At 39.4% G+C, this 21,604-nt stretch overlaps 1 protein-coding gene across 1 annotated transcript in view; it reads right to left on the bottom strand.

Annotated features, from left to right (window-relative positions):
• The window catches only part of ADAMTS19 (ADAM metallopeptidase with thrombospondin type 1 motif 19), a 149,923-nt gene extending 131,359 nt beyond the window's left edge, over window positions 1-18,564 (bottom strand). The window contains exons 1-2 of the mRNA XM_057404374.1: window positions 18,360-18,564; window positions 16,832-17,439 (exon numbers count right to left, since the gene is read on the bottom strand). Coding sequence (XP_057260357.1) covers window positions 16,832-17,439; window positions 18,360-18,444 — 693 coding nt within the window. The 5' untranslated portion in view covers window positions 18,445-18,564. The remainder of the gene's footprint in view (window positions 1-16,831; window positions 17,440-18,359) is intronic.
• Window positions 18,565-21,604: the final 3,040 nt, after the last annotated feature.

A 21,604-nucleotide genomic window follows, 5' to 3' on the forward strand; every position in this document is an offset into this window, starting at 1 on the left:
GTGCCTCCCAGCTCTGAATCTATCACTAAAATAGTCAGTTCCACAGGCATTATTTCTGCTCTCCCCTCCTGCCCTCATAAAGCATTCAAGCTAGCTTCTTCATGACTAGAACTGTTCAGGAGCTTTCCAGTGAAAGAGAGTTTTTTCCTGAAATATACAGAATCATCAAAATGAATATGCTATCATGTAAAACATTGCCTTTTCTCCATATTAATATGACCAAAAGTCACACTGAAAAATAGGCAAAATTTACTGGAACCTGTCTCTCACTCTGCCAGCTAAATTTGTGAGAGTGGGAATTCAGATCATACAAAGTTACACCAAAGGTGTATCTTCCATTGAAAGGTGTCCAGCTCTCATGGAAAATAAAGTCTTTAAGAAGTGAGATAGCACAGAACAACTATCAAACACATAATCACACCATTAGGGATAAACAGAATTCCTACCATTTGTTATTTCCAATTCATTATTTTAAGGTCATCATTATATCTGACATTGTGTTTTTACAAAAATATCTCTTTTTGTCTAAATTTTCTAGATCTAAGTAGTTTTGTCTGCTGCCTTTGATGCTACTTACTTTTCTGTATTGTAAGGCATGCAACATGTTATGAGCCAAATACAGTGGTGAAAATTGTTTTTTCTAAGTAACGTGTCAGCAGGTTCATTGCACCATCCGTACGCTTTCACAGAGTCTCCTTTGCTAACAAAAAACAAACTTCAAGAAAAAATTTACTGAAATTAAATGTAAGTTATTCTTTTCACAGATTTATTGCTTCAACAGCACACTGAAAATGGACTCCACTCTACACTCTCTTTTTGGCAGCAGTTACCCAGAAGTATAGTTTAATTATAGTTTGCTTTAGTCAAATTAGTTGTGTCAAAACATTGGAAAAGGCTCAATACTTTAAAACCCAGAACTCATCCCAAACCTTTCTAAGTCTTGCACTGACAAGGCACCCCATAATTTAAACATAAGTAAAAAACTGCAAAATCACTAATACACCATAGCTCAAATTTCAAAATATTAAATGTTAAAAGGAGGTAAATAAGACACTGGTGTTGAGCGAAACCCTATAGTTCTTAAGATGACTCCTTCTGGAACAATCACTACCCTACACAGAGTGTCCAAGGAACTAGATGTGTGCATGCTGATCTTCATCTCCACAGAGACAAGTCTAATCTTTTCTGGTATGAGGCAACTGAAGTACTTCTAATTCATTGAAAACTACTACCATAAGGCAATTCTGAATGCTGTGTTCAAATACTTCAAACAGAAATGTTATAAATAACTTCTAAAGTTAAATGTAACATTCCTGTTGTATAGTCTGTTTTTCTAAAAAATAGATGTCAACTAAACCAACTATGCAGAACTGCAGATAACTTACACCCAATGTGTCACATGAAGATCATTCCATTACCTAATGATTTATGATAGATACTAGTAACCCTCAAATAATTTAAATCATCAGATAATTTAAAAGTGTGCGTGTGTTTGAAGAGGCATGACAGGACAAAGAACATTATCTATGAGCCAAGAAGAGCCCCATCATCTTTACTGAAGTCACAGAACAATGGAAATGTGGGTCTCAGAAAGACCAATCGTTCATGTGGCTTCATGTTAGTGCCACCCCACATACACATATAAAATATTTGTATAAATATATATTTATGAATAGTTATCAGCAGTAACCTTATGAAATTCAGCAAGGATGACTGCCAAGTCCAGCCTGGATGGATGGATGGATGGATGGATGGATGGATGGATGGATGGATGGATGGATGGATGGATGGATGGATGGATGGAAAGCAGATCTAAAATGGACCTGCTGGTCCTTTGTGGGCAACAGGTGGACCACGGAATACAATCAAGGAATGATTGTAAATAAAGAGAAAAAGCATAATGAACATTTACATAATCCTACTGAAGTGTAAGATACATTCAGAAAGAAAGTTTACTCAAATATCTTTTTCCAAGGTATTAGAAAACTCAATAGTGCTGCAATCCTGCAAGAATAATGGAATATTTCTGTGTATACAATTTCTAAAAGAAAAATCACAGCTCATTCAGTACTTCCTCAATTTAGAATGAATGATCCCTGCAACTCTGTTCTGCTGGATATTTTTTTTTTTCTGGTAATAACAGCTGATCTATGCTGCTGCCTACATCAATATCGTCACCTCTCACAGAGGGGACATGTACTTGGTTGTGATTTACTGAGTTGATACTGTCCTGATCTCTAAATTCTATGCCAACTCTATTATTGACTTTTTCTTTGTTTTTTTTTAAAGTTTTGCATTCTAATCTTGTTTTGTCGCCGAGCTGCAATATAAATTTGGCCAAGATACTTAAGCTCATGTATTCTTAACTAGCATTCAGTTTCGGGAGTGTGTATTTATATGCTGAATACTAATAACCTGAGATATTCAAAACTAGTAGCTATATTTTAAAATGTTGACATAAACCACAATTTAAAGCCTAGTTTTTATTTGCAACATCTACAAAACAAGCAATTGCATGCAAACATACATACATGAAAAATGTCTGACAGAAGCATGCTTTAAATGCCTCCTTTTTTTCCCGTTACCAGCTAAAATTACTATGTAAATAAATGTATTTTCTTACTAAATTGCAGTTACCCAGGTTCTGAATACACATTCTCCAAAACTACACATCTGTTAATCTACCAAGTGTTTAGGTTCTACATCATTTAAAGAAAATGGGGAAAAGGCAACAGCCACTATGAGATATAGGCATGATTTGGTGAGTCTGCAGTACATAAAATTCAATTTTCTTTGACATACACTGTTTTATGTTCACTCAAGAAAAGTATTCCATAAATATATCTTAGAAATCACAAATTCAAAATTATTAACAACTAAAGATTTATACTTGGAAACTACAAACTAAGAAATGTAGACTTGCCACAGGCATTTTGTTTCTTTTCCTTATGCAGCACTCTGGAAGTTTAAGAGCTCTTAGAAGAGGTGATTTTATAAAATTTTTTAAATCAAATTAGCATTTCTGATCCAAGTACTGCAAGCCATTGTTGAAATGGAAAGTCAAATTTTACATTATATATGTGACAGCCATATGACTTAAAACATATTTTTAAGACACACTGGGTTGAAGACACACTGAAAAAACTCAGTTTTCAAACTAACTTAAATTATAGAATAGTACTGTATGCATTTGCTCCAAATGACTATTCAAGGATTGACTAATACCACTAAGAATAGAGACAGCTATTGGCAAGCCAGACTTCCATCAGATGTGCAGCTATTAAATGTGCAGAATGTCTGTAATTGCTCACAAGGCACACTCTGCAGTCCTTAAGAAAACAAATACGGTATTTTCAACCTTAGGTGCCTAAAACAACACAGATTTTATGGCAACCATGACTATGTCACAAAAATAACCATCACCTATTTTGCCAACCCACCATGCAATAAATTATTGGTCTCTGATCATTTCTTCCTTCACTCAGTAGTTCCTACTCTTCCTCTTAGAAGGTTGAACTGATTAGTAAAACTAGTTATGTTCTGGAATTATCCTTATATTTCAAGTAGTTTTGTTTCTATTACAGAAGAAACAGAGGCTCTGTGGAAGGGCTAAAAAGCCTTAAAGGTTGTCCATTTATTCCAGCTACATAAGTGGAACTAATAAAATCGGTATCTGTTGCTCAGAAACCTTACCTAACATCAAGTACTTACTATTTTTTAGAATCACGACGCTGAAGACCATCCTATGACACTTTCAAAACCATTGTGTTTAAGCCAGCTACCATAAAGCCCTCATACTACATTAAGAAGGTAACCACATTATAGTTAAGATCAGAAGAGACTTTCTCAATTTTAGAATGTGAAAAGGGAAGACAATTGATGAACTCTCAATCTGCTTTGGTCTATATAAGCTCAATAAAGCAAGATATGGTATTCTACCCTCTCTGTCTAAACCCTAAGGAGATTCAGATCTGATTTTATATCAGTTCAGGTCAGTGGTGGTGCTGTGATAATAAAGTTATGTTGTATAACTAAGGTTCTGATTTTTTGGTGTACAGAAAAATATACTGCCTATATACTGATGTTACAAAATTGATTTATTTAAAAAATAATAATTAATAAATGGAGCTCCGGCTAGTACCGAGAAGTAAACTAGAAAGTAACATCTGTGCCAAAGTGATGAACTGGCCACCTAGCTTATTCCTCTTCACTTGTATGAAAGATACTATTAATCAGAAATAAATCTAATTAAAATGGAATTTATTATTCTAGTAAGAAAACGCACAAACTTTCTGTACATGCAACTCTATAAATGGTCAACTACAATCAAGAACCTTTACTTTTAAAAGAAGTTGTTTAGTGGTCTCCCAGTATTTTGGCCTTCAGGTTTTGTATTTTGATCCGTCCTTATGTGGGCTACAGAACTGGTTTATTTGTCTGTAGGCCTATGTTTCAAGAAGCTGGAAGGCACAGCAACAGTACAGCAACTCACAAGAGCCATGCTTGCAGTTTGGTTCACCAAAACCACAATGATCAGAGCTGACTGTGATTCAAGCACACAGTCCAAATGAACTAAAGGAAGTAACTACCATTACAAAAAGAATTAATCAACATTAAACAACTACCAAGGCTGCTAAACCAAAGGAAAAAATTCAAAGATAGCAAACACTTGAGTCCCACAGACAAAGATCTTCATTTTGCTTGGTTAATCATACATTAAACAGAGATTGTATGTGGCTGCATGACCTAAACTCCATTTTTGGTGCATGCACCAACTGGCTAATGAATAAAAATGTTTCGTGTCTGTTGCCTGTTATGAAACGTTCTGGAAACCCTTTATTTTACTTTGCTTCATAAAGTATGCTGAAGCAGTATCTTCAACCAACCACAGATGACTAATACAGACCAATAAAATAAAGCACAATCAAACTGAAAACCAAGATACAATTATACTTGAACAAGCATGATAAAACCCTTTATTTGAACAATTCAAAGCTGAACTGGCAGAAAAATCCATTTTTAAAGCAGCCACATAACCTGTAAATTACGTCTACCATGTGATAACTGAGTGATGCACAATGTTAACAATCACTTGGTTTTGCTCAATTACATGCTTTATTAGATGGAACACCACCACTGATTTACTACTAAAAAACCCAAAACAATTCACAACCTCAACCATATCCCCTTTCCAAAATAAATACAACAGCTCCTCTAAAGTAAGACAGGGTTTAAAAAACTTTCTTCCATAAAACTTAAGCTAAAAATACTACACAATGAACTGTTTTAGTGACATTCTAGATCACTTAGTATTCAACAAAGTTCCTGTAATTATTAATACTGCATAAGAAAGCCCCTTTGCTAAAAATGCCTAGTCCTAGAAAGAGAAACATCTATGGAAACAGATCACCTAAGGAAAAAATCCTTGCAATTAAAGATTCAGGGCTTGTAAACATGTGTTTCTTTAGATCATTTTGATGTAAGATGAGTAACCTCAACACTTCTTGTGGTAAGACTAAAAACCACTCTTGGAATATGAATGAATCTGCTGTACCTTTAGCTAATGAAACTGTATTAACCTCACTTCTTCACTGCAAGCCTGGATTTAATCCCATCAGAATCTGAAATTCTACTTTATGCATCAAAAATGCAATAGTACACAAAGGATGAGCACAAGGCCTTCTACACTGAGCACCATGCAGGAAATTTAAATGGAAATAATCAGACACTATCTATGTAACCTACATTAGACAAAACACCTAGGCTATACCAAAAAGACCAATACAAACGATCCAAGTTTAAATTGATTCATCCACGTAAAACACTCAGATAAGTGCATACGAATGAGCTACCATTGCTCAGACTCGTGCTCTCATAGTAGCCACAGAGAGATGCGGCACAGCTCCAAAACCCGCCCATGATTGTCCATAGAAAAATCTAATCTCTGCTGATCCACATAGAAATACCTATCCACAACTCCATTATTTTGGTTTTCTTCAGAGAGAGAGGCTGAACTGCATTTAAAGACCATTTAATTCAAGGCAACACTCCATGAAATTCAGTTTTGTAAAAATCTGCACCTTGCCAGAACTACTAACTGTGGAAAACATAATTCAGGAAAGGAAAATAAATTATATTTATGGACACAGAACTATAATTCAAAAAATTGAATTAGTCCACTTATAAAATAAATTTATAATTAAGTTTTTTATATCTCTATGTAGAATTACATCAATCCAGAAATGGTGGCTTCAAGAGAAATAAATAAATAGAAATAAAAGTAGAGAGTTTGATTTTATGTGTGTAAGAATACAAATGGTGAGCAGAATGGTGTATTGGTAGCACTATCTTGAGCCAAGTAGCATCAGTCCGACTTGTCACTTTTAAGCAAATTTGTCCACATGAAACAAGCAAAATGAAATAAGAAAGGAAGGAATTATTTTCTGCCATTTCCAATGCAAATGATTTAGTATTAGAAGAAAACAACAACAATAACAAACTAAAGGGACATAAATCTTTTTTATTGTGCTTCCTTAGATAGGTTACTACAGGAGAAACAGGTGATCAAACAAAAAAAAAAAAAGGAAACATAGTACAACTGACTGCATCCATTTTATTCTATAAACTCTCTTCTAGTTTCAACTCCCTCACTCCCCTCTTATCATAGAATCGTTGAATCATATGAATGATTTGGGTTGGAAAGGACCTTAAGATCACCTAGTTCCAACCCCCCCCCGCCATGGGCAGGGACACCTCACACTAAACCATGTCACCCAAGGCTCTGTCTAACCTGGCTTTAAACACTGCAATTTACCAGCTCTTTAGGCAACCTGTTCCAGTATCTCACTACACTCACAGTAAAAAACTTCCTCCTTACATATAACCTGAACTTCCCCTATTTTAGTTTAAGCCCATTACCCTCTGTCCTATTGCTAGAGTCCCTGATAAAGAGTCTCCGGCATTCTCTAGCCTCCTTCAGATACTGGAAGGCTGCTATGAGGTCTCCATTCAGCCTTTTCTTCTCCAGGCTGAACAGCACCAACTTGCTCATCGTCTTCATATGTTACTTAATGACCATTTATGTTCCAGAGAGACAAAAGAGATCAGGGATCTGCTATCCAGGCATAAAATCACCTAAGCCACTTCCATTCCGTAACTTGCACCAAGCTTGTAAATTCAGACGAATTTAAAAATTGCCTAAATTAGAAGAGTTTAATCCAAAGTTTACAACAGAAACATGGATCCAGACAGTTTTACTCTTACGAGAGTATTTTTAGAAAGCAAATTAAGCAAGACCACAATTAAGTCCCAAGAATATGGTTACAAACCTGGCTACACGTTCACTGCACGTACCAGCAATAAAAAAATCACCCTTCACCCACTCCTATATCCCAGCATAAAAGGCATTCAGCTTTTTTTATCCGTTGTTCTGTCTTGGTTTTGCCTTTTTTTTTTCTGTCTCCCATATCCAGAAGGAACATGAAACACTTCACACCAGAAGCCTTGAAGCAGACTTACGCCTGAGTTTTCAAAGTTATAATCCAGTTGCCAGGCTCATCAATGCTCCCACTGACAAAAAGAGTGCCAAGAATTTTAAGCACATCTGAATCATACTTTAACATTTTGTATAAAAGATAGTATTACTACAGTGGCTGTAGCCATTAATTGGGCACTTCTGACAGCCAGCATTCCCCTTAAGCCCAGAAGGACATAACAGGATATTTACTCTGTACTGAATCATAAAAAGTTTTCCCCATTAACTGAATCATGTGCAGAAATATCTGTTTTTCCTTAACATACTGCTATCTAAATAAGCTTGACCTGATCTGACCCAGTTAAACTTCTGACATCTAATAAGAACTTAAGGTAGCACAGCTAAGATCATAAAACAAGCATATACAATTGCTGGAGGATAATCACACAGGAACTAAAGCACAAGTAAGTTTTGGGCAAATTTCTACATTTTTGGATGCAAAACTCCTTCACAAAGTAATTCTGACTGAAGTACCAGCAGACCCAAGAAAAACACACACAGCACAGGTTTCCAAAGATTTTTACTTCTATTCACTTATGTGCAGATGCATGTTTATTAGCAACTGTTATGATACCAATTTATCATTCTAAATATATTGCTCCACAACTAACACTAGAAATTTTATTCATTCATTTCCTTTACTTATTTATGCCATTATTAAAAGCAATAGAAATAAACAAGAAGACCATATTGTTCAGGCAATGACAGGTTAACAATGAAGGGTTAACTGAACTGCTAATGTAAAACAGATGTACAACTGATTTTGAATCTAATATAGATATTTTGGTCTATGGTTTTATAAAAGTTTGACCAACTACCATGTGGATATGCAATATAACATGCACATGCATATGTTCAGCATATTTCACACTATTTCCATTACATCGCTGCTTCTGCTTAACAAGGAGCAACCAATCAACCCTCATGTCATGTCCCTAAAGTCAATAGCAAAGAGACTGAGTAAATGAAGGAAAGGCAAATGCTCTACAGAATTTCTCCAAACATCTCATTCTGCTAAAAATCCAAATGGCTTTGACTCATCTCTTTACATCCTGGTAGATCTCTTTATCACGTAGCAAAGAGAGGTGTGCATCATTTGCATGCTAACTCTATGAGACCATCTATTTTCAGAGACTCCTCCTTGAATATCCTCACCTACCATCAACCCCCCAATGACTCTCACACCTGATGCCTTGTTTTTCCCTATTTCCCAGATTCCCTGCTCTTATGGTATTACATCTTGGAAATCATGGATCTTATTTTTTTCCCTATCACAATCTGCATTAACTACCAAAATGAACCCCCATTCTTTAACGTTCAATAAATAGTTTGAAAAATAAAGACAAATAACAGTGCTTTTAAATAAAATCACAAGGGTTGCAACACACGGAGTATGTTTCTTTTAAAAATTCTGGTTCATCTGCTATAGAAGAAACTATCAGCACATATAATGATATAAGAATGGTGAGGGATACAAGACTTGGAAAAATGCTAATTTCACTATTTCACTAGCCACAACAAATAGAGCTGGGAGAGTCCCTGTGCTCTGTCCTTTCTTTTTAAAACAGTTACATTCAAATCAGGGGTCAAAACTTCACTAATTTAATTAATGCAAAAACTGTACTCAATGAACTTACCTGTTTTTTCTGGGTGAAAAAGTGAGATTTACTATTTCATTTCTGTATCTTGCAAAATAACTTTTTGCAATTTTATACTTAATAATTTTATACTTAATAATTACAAGGGGTAGCAATCTAAAGTGATTCACAAGAGTCTCAGTTTTCTAAAATAAAGCTACTCTGCGACAGCATATTTCTCAACTCTAATTATGGCTTGGAAATACATTGCAAAGGAAGTATTTGTACTGAAACTAAGCACTTTAGGAGAACAGCAGGCTATTATAAGCAAGACTGGAAACACAAATCAAACCTGTCTCAGGATGGAGTGATTACATGATTACAGGATAGCTCTTAGAAGAAGAAAGGAATCATTACCACATGGTCTGAGGCATGTTGGCCCAACATCTCACATACCATGCCACAGTGTTTAATATTAAAGGAAGCAGAGATCATTATAGCTCAGAAGTAGTCTCGGGCTAAATCTAAATTGATTTTCTAAACATTTCAGCTTTACGTTAACGCTATTGTTCCTATGTTTAAAACACTTTTCCTTCTTATTAATTAGCAAGAGTTCTCAGATACACAAAACAAAAATCCAACCAATGTTGTTTCATCCAGAAAGGCAAAGATGAATAGCAACACACTGCAGCATCAGGGCTCAAGAAGGAAAATATAAATACAGAGGTTTCAGTCCTTTATCTTCCTTGGTTTATGATTCTTGGTGACACTAATCAAACATTTAAAAGAACACCATCGCCATATTCCTTTTCTTTATGAAAAAAACAAAAACAAAAACCAAGGCAAAAAAAAAAAACACACACACAAAAAAAAACACAAAAAACAAACCGCCATATTCAGTAGTCTGTTTGTAATTAACTTGCTGCTCAGGGAGGATAAAGCAATGTTTGTTAGTAGTGCTTTGCTTGCACATACATGCTGTTTATTCCAGCTGGCCATAGTCACTTTCTTGATGTTAATGATGAGATTTTAGTACTACAGAGAGATTAACAAAAAAGCAGGTAAGACTATGTTGGAGGCAGATGTGTAGTGCCTAAGCACATAGAAGTAAACAACTTGTTTTGTTCTGTTGCAGACTAGACTCCCTAGAAGCCTGGTTGCCCTCCTCTTTCCCACTTTCCACTGGCACGTAAATCCAGAAGGAATAACATTTCCACCCATGTCCTACCTACCCCAGCTATTTTATACTGCCCGTTTAAAGATGGCTAAAACACAAGTAAGACATAAGGTCAACAAAGCAAATCTTAGTGAACCTGAGAGCTCTCAGTAAGGGATACTCGCAGAGTACACTCATTCACAGACTTCATCCTACTCCTCTCACAAAGTTTCATTCATTTAACAAATTCACAATGCAACAGTAGGCAGACTCTGCACTAAGAAATAGAGTTTAGCATTCTAAACAGGTAACTCAAAAAGCCTCCGAAAAAAGTACCTGTGATTTCCCAAATCCTTCTGTCTTGTGTTAGCCCTATTTTTTAAAGAGACAGGATCGAAACATATATTTTACTGCTTGAATTTTTCCTCTCTTTCATTTAAGAATTCCAGGAAGTTGGGTGTATAGAAGGAGGGTGCTTTACGTCTTTAAGTATCATCCTATGTAATTTCATAATCCTCCTTCTGTAATTTCAAACTTTAACCTGTATGTATCAAATGGACCATAAATACTGCTTGCAATCTTTCCCTTCCCCCCCCTTTATGAAAAATTGTTAGCAAGTTCTGTATTCTAATGCTTACCCTCAGCACAAAAGAAGCTGTAATTGTCTCCAATTTCTTTTTGGAAAAGCATCTGGTTTGGAAGTTACTCAATACCAATGTGTAACTGCAGCATCTCAGAAGTAGGGAGGCAGAGACATTATATCTAGTTGACAATTGGCTTGGTATTTAACCCATTTCAGGTTTGCATGTTGGTACTCTATGGTCCAGGATGTGTCACGTGGTAGTTGTACTCCAGCTCAACAGAAGCAAGAACCCTATTAAGTCTCACAGCCTTACACCAGGAGCTCACAACCTGTAATAGCACAGCTTCCCAGAGCAATTTGTGAAGCCCATGAGCTGCTCCTGACCACTTGCTCGAAGAACCCCACAAAAGCTGGGATGTTTTACATTGTATGTGCATTGCAAAGCAAATATCAGGTTCATTATTTGCACCCAATGCATTCCCAGTCACTGCAACCCTATGCCAGAAAAGGAGTTGCAGCAGGTTAAATACTGCAGTGCCACCAAAAGAAACTCTACAACCAAAATGTAAACCAAAACTTAATTCAATACAGCTCTCCAACACTGTCCAAGCTGCCAAAAAATTCATGTACGTTCTCCATGTCAGACACTACTCTCATTGCAAGAATCATTAGGTAGTGTAACTACATACCTTGGGAGTTTTCCCACATAAAAATCTTGAAAAACTGTGGTTAAAATCCTTTTCTAGGAGGAAAGATGTCAGTCCTATCCTCAAAAGTGACTGTGTGCAGAATTTCAGGACTACAGAAAGTTGGGGCTTTTTTTTATTTCATTACTATTGCTCTTTTACAATTTCATTCTGCTTGTTCTGAGACAACATGTAAGTCAGACTGTCCTTGATATATAGGTACAAAATAAGAAACTCCAGTTTTGTAAGAGCCCTGTTATGTGTCCAAATTTGAGGGTCCCGTGAATTTACAATACCCTAAAAAAACAAAATCTACAATACTTTGAATCCATCATCTGTAATTTCCTTACTATCAGCCAATTGCACTAATCTTCAAAACACAGTTTGTGTCAGAAATAAAAAATAAAAATCATACATTTCCTGTAAAGTTGCTTCAAGGGCTTTTTTCAAATCTTACTGAAGTATCATAGGAGCATTCCATTAGCCAAAGAAGACACACAGTTTTTTTCCTAAAACCTCCTGATGGTTGTACAAAAAGTAGGAGGTTACCATCAGAACTATTTCTTAAAATGCCCCATGATACTTGGCGCATCTCTGCATGACAGAAATCACTGACATCCATTCTTCTGTTGATGCTGGCTACAGGAATTTGGATGGTGCTCTTTAGATATATGTATAACAGCTGGAGTAAATCTGTGACTGCTTGTCTATAAAGTATTGATCAGATTTTTAAATACCTGCTTCTTAATGAGGCCTACCAAAATCACCATATATTTCTCTAGAGAGAGCTCTTCCCTATATTGGGTTGGAGAAGAGTTAGGACCCAAATCACTGGGAAAATGCACATTAATTTTAATTGCAAAAACTATTGACACTGACTCTAAGGACTTACAGAACTATAAGTATGCTATTGACCATTTCACATTCTTAAGATCCAGTGAAAATACAGAACCAGTCAGATGCATTTCAAAGCTTCTCTCCAGTAAATTACCCCAGCTGTCAATGTTGTTTGTTTACCTAGATCTCCACACATGTTCTGTTAGACAGCCTACTAAGTGCTTCAAGAAACAGCATAGCTGTATGAAGCTGCATTCTCCTGTCCATCCTCTGTGTATACATTTGCTCTTGTTTGAACTTCCTAACAGTTTAAACATAACCCATTGGTTTAGGTATAAGAAGACATTCAAATCCTTTCTCTACCTAGTCATTCTTTATGTATTGCTGACCAATTTAGTTAAAAAGAAACACTGGGAAAAGCCTTGCCTGTCACCACACAGCCATAGATCACTACCTAAGCAATTCAGTGCTGAGAAAAAGCAACACTGAAGGCCTCTTTTTCTGAAATTAAAGGAATAGGGTATAAAGCACACATTTGCCTTTGTTAGAGCTCTCTTTGGGGAAACACAGTGAGACTACTTCAACTTCCATGCTAGTAGCAGACCAGATCATTGATAAAGAACCAGATTTCTTCATTCTAAGTCCACAGTAAGTTTCTCCTAGAGCATGCTCTGAAAGAACTACCAGTTGTAAGTTAAATATATTACCAGTTACAAAGAAAACTGTTCAACAACATTTAACTTTTTTTTTTCCTTACTTCAAATATTATGGCAAAAGATAAGCAAGCAGCAAGTATTTCATAACTAATGCTCCTGCTCTGCAATTCTTCATTTTCAGAATAACAGTCTCACTGGCATCAGCACGACTGCTTACATCCTGGCATTTTGATAATTATGAACAAGCAGCAGGCAGTAAGCATACAGACAGAGAATACTTGGAAACCTCTCATTAATCTTCCCGCAAAAGCAGCGCAGAATCCCAGTGAGCTGCAAAAGGATGTAAGAGTCCACAAGTGTTTTACCAGGGATTTGGATAGGGCCATCATCACTGATGATGTGAGCTTTGAGATTATGCCAAGGTCATGGTGAAGGAGCTTCTAGACAGGCCATGCATATCCCCAATCTTTAGTTTGGGTAGAAAATACCCATTGAGTTACGTTTCCTTCATTTGTCAAGATAGGTTGCCAAACAAAGCCAATCCTGACAGTCAGAATTTGGTTAGTACTTATCTGGGACTACAGCTCTCATTTTACACTTGATTAATACTGTATCTTCATGGTATGTTATGAACCCCATTATTATCACCCCTCCATACTGGCTTTTAATGAACAGCTCAAGAAAAAACACCCTACTGAAGCTCTCAAGAACTGTGAAATAAGAAATATGGGGAAGCTTTAATATTGTGCTGGTTGAGCCAGCTACAACCAGTGAACTATTCAAAAAGCATCTAAATCCCATTTTAAGGGGATAAAGTGCCTAACATCTGTAATAATATTCTTCTGTCTTTCTGCCTATAGAAGGAGCAGTTCTACACAGACATTTTTGCAATTTCCTGAACATCACTGGCCTTGAGAAGTCGGGACACCAGCATCCTAACGTGGATGGCAAAACAATTTCATGTTAGGCCATTTTTTCATTTTATGAAAGATTAAAGATCTTTTCACAAAACTAGCCCTGTGGTATCAGCAACATATCTGTACTGCCATGTATGCCCTTCCCTGCACATGACAGCCAAACCTTTTCTACTGGCCTTTACACTTCCTCCTCTGTGGCAAAATCACTATTGCCTATCAGACTACAGTTACTTTCCTTGGTGAATAAAGAGATTCACTAAAAGATTACTATTTAAGGAGTGGAACGGTGGAAGCTTTGTTTTTAACTGAGATGCTGTTTCACACTCAAAAGAAAAATTGCTGAGTGGAACCTAAACTGCACAGTAAGGGACTTACAACTCATTTGTTTAGCTTTACGAAGTGTTTGCAACCTAGTAATCCTAACCCAAATCAGCAAGGCTTTGAAATGACAGTATACCAAAGACATTCATACCGTATTTTTGTCCAAAATTTCTTTAACATTAAAAAATACATTGTAATTGATGTAACTACAATTAAATACTTGTAAGTTCAAGTTTCAATGTATTTTTACATCTTAAAAGAAAAAATGTAGGGTTTTTTTGAAATGTTGCTTGGCTGTTTTTACAGAACAAGGCCTAGAGGAAAAACAGGGTGGAATATGCAACGTATGTATGATGTTTTTTCAAGACTTGGAAATAGAGAAACTTACATATGTAATGGAGCCCAAGCAATGACTGAATAAAGAATGACAAACAACTTAAGATTTGTTATGACAACTCTGACATAATAGCACTGTGCAATTTTTTTTTACTATGTGACTTACGCAGTAAGGCTCTCAGGAAAAACAGCTACTTAACTATTTCACTGCAAACAAGACTATGCAGTTGAGAATCATGACACCACCAGTCAACATCAAAAACAGTTCCCAGTTTTATTTGAGATAGATAAAATAGTTTATATTTCAACTATAGATCATGTTCCCCTTTTCTGAATGGGGCACATGATCTGGGCCCATGCATGCTTAGACAGCTAGCAGGCTCTGAGGAAGCTGGTGCCCTCAGCAAAAGTCTGACTGAAGCATAGATTACAAATGGGGGTACTAGGAAACTGGGGCCTGTTTAAACAGTGAATTTTAATTTAAAATCAAGTTAAAGGAATTACCGATATGCAATGACGTGTATAATTTTTGAGCAGACATTTCTGATAATGATCTCTTCCAATTCCTTTGCAAAGATATCCTCTAACCTAATTTTACCCATACAAAATGTAGAAAGAAGTAAAATTCTAACAAGAACAAGTGCAGGAGTCAAAAGCTTTTTTGAACATAAAAATCCTTCACTTGATTGCCTTCAAACCACCTTCAGCTGACTTTTCTCCACAATTAATTCTGCCACCATGCTTTGGAAAATCTGACAAAATGTCAATTATTAGATGCCAACCACTTGGAGTTGTGTGAAACTTGGCGGTTTCGCTTTGCAGGAGTGCAGGCAAATATTTTATTTGGTGTCAATCCACATGTGTTCCCTCTCCACCACTTTCAGTTTGGGTTTTGACTCTTGAGTAAGTCCAAACAGGCAAATGAACAGCCGGTCAAAATTTCCACACTCTACCTGGTTTCACTTCATGACCACGCAAATAAATCCAGGCATGCACATCTTCATGAATCAACAATGGAACAAGTTAGATGTTCAAATTCGGAAAGAAATACAAGGAAATATCCATCATGTGATTGTGCTGATTTACACTCATCTAGCCACCCAAAAAACCCAAGGGTCATGACGATGGTAACTATCCCTAGTGCCACTACCATACCCTTTATATTCTATATTCTGTTAAGTGCTGCAGGCATGCACATTTATGATGCTATATAAAGGCCCAAAGTGAGAATAATAGTAGTAATAATTGGTTTTATTTTAAATCTTGCCAGCTTTCTACATCATCCCAGCTGCTTTCTACTCTTTCTATCCACTTCCAATGCCCTGGCATTGCAGCTCACTCTATCACCATCGCTGTTGTCAGTGTCCCCAGTTCAGGTCTTTATCTTGTAAAAATCATCACTGACCTAACAGAAATTATAACAGGCGAAATATGTTTTAAGTAGGGGAGGTATGCCATGAAAGTAACAACCAGTCAAAAGGTCTGTTTTAACATTTCTGCTGGGAACATACTCACTGTGTACTTCTATGGAGGAACTGAAAGAAGGGTATGGAGTCCCAAATCCAAGTAACTACTCCTACTACATGTGGGAAGTTGTGAGATGGAAGAAAAAGGCCAAAAGGATCAGAGGAATGAAAGAAGTGGAGTAAAGATGAGAAAGCAATCCTAAAATATTAGTTGAAGAAGGAACAAACAGTGTGAAACCTGAGATGTAAAAGATAAGGAAGATAACACAGATGAGAAAGATAACTTTAAAATACAGGGTGGGAATGAAGAAAACCACAGATTACAGATGGACTGAAAGAGAGATGATGATCCAGGGAAAAGGAAGGAGAGGGAGCATGGAGGTAACCAACCACATTCACAGACTGAAGACCAAGATAAAATCAGAGACAGAGATTAGAAAAGTTGAAGAAAGAATGGCATAGGAATAAAAAGGAGATCCAAAAAAGGAAGGTGTGGGACTGAGAGACAAAAACACGCCTAGAAATGGGACAAAGCACATAAAGTTCACTGGACCAAGGCAGAAGTAGGATCTGAGAAAAACTGCAAGTGAGGTAATAAAAGTATGAATGACAAAATGGTTAAAATAAGGGTAAATACCGAGGTAGGACCCAAGAGGATATGAAAGAAGGAAGACCTCAGGAGAGGCAAGGGAGTGAAAAGCAGCAGATGAAGTGGACACTCAGATAGACCTTGGTGCTACCCCGTATGCAAGGTTATCTTACCAATCCACCACAGGTACTGAAGGAAGCAAAGGAGCCTGGGTAGCGGAGGACAGCACCACTGTAGTAACAAGCTCTCTCAGGTGGCAACTGTGCAGCACCGGATGGGCTTTTGCCCTCACTGCCAAGCCGCTCCTCCACAGCAAAGCCAGAGGCCAGGAAGCGGCTGTCCCTCTTGAGCAGCAGGTAGAGCTCCCGAGCAAAAGCCGGGATCCTCAGCAGCACCTCATCTCCGTCCTCTGCTGGAGTGGATGGTGGCGGGGATGGCGGTGGTGGCAACTGAGAGGCAGCACCAGACCCCTGGGGCACAGGGGACCAGTGGTAAAACTCCTGAGACTCATACTCATCTTCAGTGTCCTCTTCCTCTGCTGCCTCCCCCACAGCCTGTGCCTGCCCGTCCACCGAGGAGGAGAGTGAACGCACCTCCCGGGAGCTGCCGGCCACCGGGCTAGGCGTGACAGGGATGCTGAGGGTGCTGCTGCGGTTCCCACAGGGGTTGGCGCTGCAGCCCCCACCACCACCGCTGCCACCCGCCGGCTCCTGCTGGCCCCTGCTCCACAGCGCGGGGAAGACAATCTCCCACTCCTCAGTTTCTTCTGAAGCATGGAGACCTGTGGGAAGGCAAGAAGATGCGTTAATGAGTGGTGCGCCCAGCAGCACCCAGAGCCTGCCAGAAATCTACCCTGTATCTCCCATGTCACTCGCCTCCTGGCTCCCAGCCCACCAAGCATCCCATCAAGCCCATAGTGGACTCCACTTGCTCCTGTCATCCTGTCCTTACACATGGTAGATGGGCCAGCCACTGGAAGTCCCTGTGCCTGGGCAAGGGTCTGGGACACACCATGATCCTGCTAAACTGTGAGAGAGCTGTAGTTCAAGCTGGGCAGAAGTTGTAACAGTAGCTGCAGGCATTCTCCATGGCCACCACCTCCATGCGATTAGATTTGCACAAACCTTTCCTCATTCAGACGAAGTGGCAACTTTTTCATGCAGCTAAAATAAGTTGTTAATTTAGCAGGAAAAACCTTAATAAAATTTTGAAAATGTCAACCATGCTCTCAGCAAGTTTTGCAAGAGCCACAATGATTTCAAAAGTGCTGCCTAACACACACACACCCATGGCCACACGTTCGCGAGTGCATGTACAAGTGTCAGCTGTGCATGCTGCATGATTATCACTATAATCAAACTAAATTCAAATCACTAACTTGTAATGACAGCATATCACACAAACCACATTACAATTTACGTAGAATCCCAGCATATCAGTATTACGTTTCTAAACACAAACAGCTTCCACCAGCCTGAGACGACAGTTTCATTTACACGTTCAATCCACTCACGCTAGGAACAGCCCTTGCAGAGGTGTCAGGTCTGCGTATGAAGATCAGGGCATTGCAACGCGCCCTCAGCTCATGATCTGATCGCCCATCGGCTGCAGGGGCCGGGCGCAGCTGTTAAGGCAGGTACTGGCCACTGGCCGCCAGCGGGGCACGGAGGTCGCCCCGTCCCGCGAAAGGCGCGCACTCACCTGCAGCAAGCCCGCTGGACAGCACGCACAGCTGATAAAAAAAGCAGCAGACGCGGCTCAGGCGCATCCTCCCGCCCGCCCCCATCAGCTCCGAGCCCGCGAGACACGGGCAGGCGGGACAGGGGCGGCTGTGGAGAGCCGAGCCGAGCCGGGCGGGGAGCGCCGCAGGGCACAGCCACCTGGGCGCCCGCCGAGAAACTACAGGCGACCGCGAAGCGCGCTTCCCGGCGGGGCGGGCGGGCGGGAAGCACCGGCTGCGCTGGATGTGCAGCGCACGGCGGGGCCGAGTGCGTCTGAGTGCCGATGTGTGCGGGCTCGTACGGGCGCAAACAGGCAGGAGCCCGGCGGCGGGCGGGCAGCTGCGCCCCGGCGGCGGCGGCGGCGGCGACCGCGCTGCCCCCGCCCGCCACTCGCCCCCACGGGGCGGGACGCGCCGGGCCCTGGCCCGGCCGGCCCCGCCCCACCCCACCCGGACGGGCACCCGGCGCGGCCCACCTCCTCTGCCTCCGACCGGGTCGCCCCGCCGCGTTAAGTGCCGGGTGGCTCCACGGGCCGCTGATGTGGGCAGCGCCACGCGGCCAGCTTGCGTGCTTCACACCGCGGTGGGCCTCCTGGCAGCAGGCAAGGCTCCGCGCCCTCTGCAAAGCCTGCGCCTCAGAGTCAAGGAGCAGCAGAGGCTGCCCGTGTCTGCCTGGTTTTGTGTAATCTGATTCTAAACTTCTCTTGCCCCCGTTACGCTGCTCTGCATGGAAAACCATTACTTTCCACCCTGACCCCTGTCAGCAGAGGAACAAGTAAATGAGGAGTCGAGCAGAAGCTTTAAATGTATGTCTAACGCCAGCATAAACTGCAGAAGCAACAGGTAAACCCCGCCCTTCACAAGCCTAATTTATCATTTCTGCTGCTTTACCTGCTGTTGGTGGTGTCAAAGGTGACCATGATGCCTTAGGGTAAAGCAGAGCAACGCGTGGTGGAGAGGAAAGCCATCTGTGCCGTTAGGAGTAAGCTACAACGCTGCAGGAATGCCTTCCAAAAGTTAGTTGTATAAAATGAAAAGCAAAATAAACAAACAAACAAACAAAAATCACGTTAGGACTCTAAATAAAAAGCACGTTTAGACTCCACAAAAGCCAAAGGCAGCTGGAGTTTGCTGTCTGTTGCATTCAATAGCTGCTTGAAACCTATGCTACATGGGTACATATTTTCAGCTGCCTCCAAACAGTATTTTTGATTACTTGTTTGGTTTTATAGGGAAAAAAAAAATGTCATGCAATGGGCTTTTTTTTTTTTGCTTTTTTGGCATCTGACCAAACTTGCACTAAGCAAAATAAGAGGGGCTCAGTAAAACCAAGATGACAGACTTACATCTACCAATGTAGGAAGGGGGGATACAGGGTTAACCAATGTACAGGGGGGTTGTACGGGGGGGTGTAGAGGGGGGTTAGAGAAATTTGCTTGCTTAAACAAAAGTATTGTCTGTACCTATCATGCCTACTAAGCGGAACAAAGGCACTATCCATTGATAAGGAAAGCAGACACCTGGTTCTATTGACAAGGAAAAGCAGACTGATTCTACTGATAAACAGCTATTGATAAGGAAAAGCAGACACCTGAAGCGGGAGATGCAGATGGCTTATGGCTGGTACACTGACCAAACCCTAAGGCCGTACGTGAAGACTGAAAGGTGGAAAGTTCAAGAAGAGGAAGACTCATTTACTTCATCTTGAGACCCCTGCCCATGACCAGAGGGGGCACTGCGCAGGCACAAAGGACCTTCTAACTCATTATAATACGAAGCGGGGATAGGACATGAATATGTATAGGTGTATTTGCAACCTTATGAATATATATAACTTCAGAGAATAAATGTAGAGGGAAACAACACTGAGGTACGCATGACTTTGAGGAATTATCCCTGTGCGTCTCAGCGCTGAATAAAAAGCATACCTACTTTACAACTTTAATGAGTTGTGGAGTCTATCCGTGTATCAGGGGTTTCAGAGCCTGCAAACTAATATTTTCCCAATAATTAGATTACCTTAAAAATGCATTTAAAGTCAAGTTTTGTTTCGCAAGTAAATAACACATGCTACTTTACAGTGGAATTAGTTAATAGGCCCAATACTGCAGCCTTTCCACAGCCAAAACTGTTCTTACAGCTGATTAGAAAATGCTGTAAAATGTGGTTTATAAGCTCCTGTGCCAATACTGAATACAAATTCCAACTGTATTTTTTTTTTAAACCAAATCAGAATATAGAGACAAGTCACAAAAATACACCGAGAAAATCTTTACTTACAGTGCATGTAGTTGCATCCCAAAAGATATAAATGAACAGCCAGTGGGAACAGCCCTGCAGGGCTGTGAAGGGGAAAAGGCATGGCATGCGTGTTTGCTTATTTTAAAACTGAATTGCTGTAACTGTTTTCAGTCTGCTGAAGTTGAGTTAGTCCCTTTCCACCCAATTCTGCTTCTCCCCACATGTATATTCTTACTATAAAGACAAAAGAGCTGCTCTTGTTGGTAAGGTGAGCAGAATTTGGCCTTTTCAACACAAGCTGTGGGAGGTAAAGAGACTCTAAGAAGCCAATCGAGAAAGACTTTAATATGTTTGACTTTATCACCAGCCAGAAAAGGAGGAACATTTCAAGTAAGTCTCCATGTACAAATACAATGTAAGCTAAAGTCAGTGTGGAGCTGCCACAAATTTCTGTAGCTCATTTTATGTTTTCTTTTTATCATTTCAATAGTTAAAGTAAAAATATATGGGGAACTTCTGTATGTTTAACTCTGGGGAAAGTACACTATAAAATAGAGCCCCTACTGGTATTCATTAATCTTAACAAAGAGTCTGGTCATAGGTTAATACTGGTAGACGGTATTGTAGACCACCACATGCTAACTGTCGTCACTGTGAAACTAGTGCAGAGAAGTCTTATGTCTAAAAGAATAAGAATTAAAAGAACAAAACAATGCTTTCATACTGCAGTTATTTTGCCGAGAGAATAATATTGTATCCACATGTACTACACAAAAGACTTTCTTAATCACAAAGCCACCAAAATGCTTTGCAAAATAGTTTTTATTTTACAGAACATATTGCACGAGGGCTAGTATTAACAATGCCTTTGTAAAATTGGAAGAAATATTTTCAAACTCAATGTCAAGCAAAATGAAAAGAAGCTGTTAGTTTATTCCAGTAATTTTTTAAAACTGCACTTCCTACCTGAAAGGTCTAAGCCTCT

The sequence above is a fragment of the Pezoporus wallicus genome, unplaced genomic scaffold (genome assembly GCF_028554395.1).
Source record: "Pezoporus wallicus isolate ANWC-B61680 ecotype Strahan unplaced genomic scaffold, APGP_CSIRO_Pwel_v1 contig_7293, whole genome shotgun sequence".
Taxonomy (NCBI): Eukaryota; Metazoa; Chordata; class Aves; order Psittaciformes; family Psittacidae; genus Pezoporus; species Pezoporus wallicus.